The sequence below is a fragment of the Saccostrea echinata genome, unplaced genomic scaffold (assembly GCF_033153115.1).
Source record: "Saccostrea echinata isolate AGI-Se365-2 ecotype Australia unplaced genomic scaffold, CSIRO_AGI_Sech_v1 ptg000002l, whole genome shotgun sequence".
NCBI classification, from domain to species: domain Eukaryota; kingdom Metazoa; phylum Mollusca; class Bivalvia; order Ostreida; family Ostreidae; genus Saccostrea; species Saccostrea echinata.
Window position 1 is genome coordinate 17,970,386 of NW_026889751.1, and position 5,843 is coordinate 17,976,228.

General features: G+C 34.1%; 1 protein-coding gene across 1 annotated transcript; it reads right to left on the reverse strand.

Moving 5' to 3' along the window:
* Positions 1-1,305: 1,305 nt before the first annotated feature.
* On the reverse strand, positions 1,306-4,955 carry LOC133200888 (heme-binding protein 2-like). The gene is made up of 4 exons (XM_061336708.1): positions 4,803-4,955; positions 2,417-2,552; positions 2,046-2,226; positions 1,306-1,583 (listed from the first exon to the last, which is right to left on the reverse strand). The coding sequence occupies exons 1-4, from the start codon at positions 4,953-4,955 to the stop codon at positions 1,412-1,414; spliced, it is 642 nt and encodes a 213-aa protein (XP_061192692.1). The 3' UTR covers positions 1,306-1,411.
* Between the last annotated feature and the right edge of the window lie 888 nt (positions 4,956-5,843).

The window sequence follows — 5,843 nt, forward strand, 5'->3', positions numbered from 1 at the left end:
TATGATTTCCATAGCAACGCTCTATTCAAAGAATTTAATTTGAATTTCTTGAAAATTGGAAAATAAGGACCACACCAATGCTCTTAAATATCCAGAGCATAATAATAAGAATAATACTGGACTGTGCGGAAATTCCTATCCAAAAACCTTCAGCGCTAAAAACTCAGCGAGAAACATAGAGTTCATACAAACATCGGAACACTTACAAGGCATTGGTTGGAATTACTCCTGATGGAACCGTGTCCTAAGTGTCAACTTTGTATGGAGGAGCCGCATCAGATAAATTCATTGTTCAAAACTCTGGCATACTTGACCTTATAGAACTGGGTGACAATGTCATGGCCGATAGAGGTTTTGACATTGATGCAGAATTAAATAGAAGAGGTGCTAGTTTAAACATTCCACCATTTCGCAATGGGAATTTTCAGTTGTCAAGCGAACAGGTAGACACAACGCGCCGCATTGCTGAGGTCAGAATCCACATTGCATGAGAGAGCAATTCAGAGAATCAAAACTTTTCATATACAGAGTAACCTATGTAATACACTGTAGTTTATTTCTTACATATTTTTGTCATGCGTTTAAGACATCAGTCCTTCAACTTTTGGAAACAGTTTTTGCTTCTTGTTTGCATTGCTGCAAACGTTCATTAGGGGACTCTGAATATGATTAAAAATGCCATTTTTCAAACTTTAGGGCACGTTGTCATGGTAACTATTTTTTGCCTGATTTGAGTTTACGGTAACAAAGAGTCGCCCGCGTGGCGCAGTGGTTAGAGCATTCGCTCTAGAGTCGCGGGGTAAGGAGATGACCCTTACGTCGCGAGTTCGAATCCCGCTGTGGGACGTGGAGACCGGTCCTTTGGATGAAACCGTATAAACCAAGTTATTCTGGAGTTTCAAAACCTTTTGTCTTCACCTGATAAAAAGATCCATTTACATTATATCTTAATAAATCAGATTGTTTTAAGTTTTGCATGCCCACAAAAGATCCACTAAAATTAACTTTAATAAATATTATAGCTTGTCGCATTTTTTTAAATTCCAATATGCTTTATGTTGTTGAAATAGGACTTTATTTTTGGTTTAATGAAACAAGGCAATAAGAGAGAATGTTTTCTTTTTTTGAATGTTGGTTTGTTTGTTTTGTTCGTTTTGTTTTTATTCTTTGTTTGTTTGTTTTGTTTTTTTTTGCCTAATGGTTGACTTTTTGGGTTCAGTACCATGTCAATCTCGATATCTTCCATGCCATGATGCACTGAACTAAAAATAATTGTTAGTGCATGACGAATCAACTATAAAAAAATGAAGAAAAATATTTATTAATAAACGTGTATAAAACAATAAAAACACCAGGTATATTTGACAAATATTATGACAACTAAAATTGTTCTGTCAGCTCAATTGACGTCTCAAAGTTTCTTTAGCCAAACTTCGTTATGTCGGTCGGTCACTTTGTATGGGCTATCGTATCCGGAGAAAAAGTAGAATGCGTTCTCGAATCTAGCACTGTTACCGATTTGATCAGCCAAAGTCTGAAGTTCGTTCATGTAGTCTTCTGCTTTTGGTCTACCTCCAAATGATCTACAACGTTTAGATTAAAAATACATATGAATATGTATATATAAAATAGATGATTTAAATTTATATATCCATTTATTAATTTATGCTACATGTACATTGGTTTCATTAAAATTCATAAAGTTCATTAATTTCAATTAAAATTTTGACAAATGGAACACTAATATATAATAGCTTGTAGCAGTTTACAAATGAAGGTGCCTTACAAATGGTTGCCGAATTGGAAGATTATATCAATATTTCATGAAATAACCAGGGTTGTACAATGGCCAAATTTTCTTTTTGGGAGGTGCATATTTTCTTTTTACAAAAAATATTATTCACAATCGTATTAAATCTGTAAAAATTCGGGCTAGTAGTTAACCCCCCCCCCCCCCCAAAAAAAAAAAAAACTTTCAGTTGCATTCATAAATTTCGATCTTGTAAGCTTGATGGATTCCAGTAAGAACTCTTATTTGGACTTACCTCACAAAAACCTGCATGGCGGGTAAGTCCCTGAGATACACGCGCGGATCTGTGGGGGTGGGCGTGTTCGCTTGTAAGGAGAAAGGGATCATAAAATGGGTCATGAACGTGCTCTCACAGGCGGGCCCAGGTCCGTGGAGCACTTCACGTAATACTGGGGCGGTCATGGGGATTTTTGAATCTGGAAAAAATATGATATATCTTATTTTTTTAAATTCTGCATGTAAACATGTATAATAGTATCCACTATCCAAATCAAACTCTTAAAGAAGATTCTGTGGTGAATAATAATAACGACTGCGTGATGAAAAAAAAAAAAAAAAAAAAAAAAAAAAAGATCTATTTTAAACGATTTTAGTACATATACTTACGAGCAGAATTATTTCCAGATATATAATAGAAAAGTTTATCAAACATTGTTTTGTCATCGTCATCTGTGAATATCATGGCGGTTAGATTTGTCATCACCCATTTTGATGGTTCGTACTGACGGAGCTCATATCCCTCCTTCAAAAATAATAATAATCTATACTTATAAATTAACAAATTTCGCAAATAAACTCCGAAACAGGTGTACCAGAGTTCTTACTAACTCCTCTAAGAATACACTAGATACAAGTTGATGTCCGTAAACTATATTCAGATTTCACTCCCATAGTAAGTATTGTACATTAAATTAAAAGTCTACTTTCATTTTCTATAAACAGCCATGAAATAGCAAAAACATGAGTACGGTGGCGTTTCCGGTTGGCGGATCTATGTTACTGGCAATTTTTAATGAAACTGACAACAAGCAATCCTTTATTTGTTTCATAAAACGTCATCACTGAATTATTCAATCAAAACTTTATTTAAATGATGTAAAAAAAAAAAAATAAGTTGTGATAACCGATTAAAAAAGGAAATGTGCAAACTATTTTCGTCATTCACCGATCTTAATATTGACGGAAGCTTCTAGAACATCCTAAAGCATCAAGCCCGATGTTAAAAAGGAAAAAAAAAAACGAAAAAAAAAACCAAAAAACGAGGCGATTATAGCTGCATGAAAAGTTTTGTGTGAATGGTCATTGAAATAATGGTAAATCATTGATAACACTATAAGTTCTGAATATATTTATTATTAATTTCAGTTAAGTGTGCCGTTTTGCATTACGTCACAACCTATGACGACAGCTGTGATCAAGGTATATAATACACGCCTCCTAACCGCAAACTTTATGACTGGTAGTTTCTTCTTATCCTTGATTGGTTGCTCGTGCAACAGACTATCTCCGTGTCAATGTTGATAAAATGAGTTGACCAATCAGACAGCGGCGTTGTGAATTGTTTACGCTGGGCGCATCTATCGAAAAAGATCGTGACGTAATGCGAAACGGCACACTTCACTGGAATTGATAATATACATCGAAAGACTATTACATATATGTTGTAGGTTTTCCTAATAAATTTATCGGTAAAATTTGTATATATATTCCTTACTGAGAGGCATCGTGGCAACAAACGCGAAGTACAATTTGTATTTCGTAATAAACTTGCTTACATGAAAAGAGAAAATTAATGAATAAGGTAGTGTTCAAATAAAATTAAAGGTATAAAATTTTGTGCTTTAATCAACACATTTCATTTTTTTTTCTCTGCTATTTCATTGGGCGTTAAAAGCTAATTTTTAAACAGGAACTTGGTTCTTGGTTTATAAATATGTTTGGACCTTAATACTGTTATGTAAAGAAAAGTAAAGTACATATTTTACATATCAATAAGGTACATACATATTTATAAATCAAGACCCAAGTACCTGTGAATCCCCCCCCCCCCCCCAATGAATTTATCAGTAAAATGTGCATATTCGCTACTTTTATCCTTGACGGAAATGGAATAAGAACATCTGAAGTACAATATCCATAACATAGTATACATGTTACAGGTTTCACAATAAACGTCAAATAATGGAATTGTTATTTTTTCAGGCTTTTACAAAAAGGGGTGGGGGGACGTATATCTACTTAGATAATATATAATATTGATATTATCTCTAATATATATATATCTCTAATATATCTCTAATATATATATATATTATATAGAGGGGACGTATATCTGAACAAAGTATTTCTTCCTGCTATACGCCTGTAGGCTGTCAGTAGAAACTACAATATATTTTCTGACTGTAGTGGTATAAATTCAATTCCCCGCGCTTGCGCGGGATTTCATCTAGTAATACATAAATAAGCCATAAGAAAGAAAAGAAAAAAGAAAAAGAAAAGTAATACTAATGAATAAATAAATAACAAGAACACAAGTAAAACATACAATACTTTTTATCACAATTACAGGTAAAGTGTGGATTTATTTTTAGTAGGAAGTGTCGTATCGATACTCTCGTCCATCATTATCAGTGAATTCTGCGGAGTTTTTCTCATTAGAGCCAGTGTGTCACGGGCACTTGTTTCGTATATGGGGTCACCCCCTTCTTTTTCTTTCCAGAAAAAGAAGGGGGTGACCCCATATACGAAACAAGTGCCTGTGCAGATCAGAACAAATCTGGTAGATTTCACAGAATGAAGTCAGTGAAAATAGTTTTTTTTATCAATATGTTAAGCTGGTTTCTTTTCCAGCAACACTTGGAACTCCAAACTCTCGGTATTTAAAAAAAATGTCCCTCTGTGCTTTTATTATTTTAGAATACGAATTCTACAATTTAAATGGCATTTTCTGACATCCCCTGTTCTGATATTATCTAAGAAAATGGTTAATTACTTTGAATGTCTGAAGGACGGAGAATCTTGGACAGTCCAAATGATTGCAGAATGCCGGAAGTGGGGGAGCATCGTGTACATGTGTGTGTGGGTCGTGAAGAACTAACCCGACGGCTAGTGGGAGGAAACAGGAAATAAGGACCTCACGATTCATTCTGAAAATCAAATATAGAAATTTAAATTTATGATAAGATCAAAAGAGTATTTGTATATGAATAAAAAATAGAAACATTATATAGATATTGTCGAACAGAATTTTCTCAAAATTTACAGGGTAATCGTAAAGGTTGCAGGCCTTATGTGCTTAAGGCACGAAGAGGACTAAGTAAGTGCAACCATTAAGGTTCATTGATTCTTTGATTAGAAAGACAATTTTGAATGGGGTGAATTTCTATTATTCCTTTATAAAATTGCCAAGTTTAAAAAATGTCTTTATTGTCCACTTTTGCCCCGCATGCTATGTTAATATGGTTTGTATTTTACTTAAAAATAAATTTCTTTTGGGAAATCATAATTATACGTACATGTAAAGCAACATTTTATATGAGTGAACAGAGGCATAGGTACCTTAAAATAGTCCACCTACCTTAAATTACTGCTTCTTTTTAATTGAATCAAACTGATCACTTGTGTGTTCTATTACTTTATGATGCTCCCAATCAGATTCTTTTTATATTTGAACGAAAATGAGTTATGTCACCGTGTACATACTCACATGACGCACGTGTAAAGCCACGAGGGATGATCCCCCAGAGGAAGATAACCAAGTTAAAACCATATTTATTCAGACATTATGTTGTGTAACCGGCCTTCCTTAGAAAATAGCCGGTTGAAGAACAAATAACTGTTATCTTTCTACAAATACCATTTTGATATCAAAGTTTAGTGGACGAGTCCTGATACACAAAGGTCATAGGAATGACTTGGTCATTTTATAACCGAACACTACCAACAGTTATTTGTAAATGATTCTTTGGGTGAGGTGGGGGCTGGGGGTGACAAATTCTTACCTCGGACTGAAGCAGACAAGAGGATAAATTAC

Excerpts from the sequence above, each read along its gene's own strand:
- LOC133200888 (XM_061336708.1), bottom strand. The coding sequence starts at position 4,955 with ATGAATCGTGAGGTCCTTATTTCCTGTTTCCTCCCACTAGCCGTCGGG. Across the intron at positions 2,227-2,416 it reads ATCTGGAAATAATTCTGCTC|ATTCAAAAATCCCCATGACC; the intron begins GTAAGTATATGT and ends TATTTTTTCCAG. Across the intron at positions 1,584-2,045 it reads GCCATGCAGGTTTTTGTGAG|ATCATTTGGAGGTAGACCAA; the intron begins GTAAGTCCAAAT and ends TAAACGTTGTAG.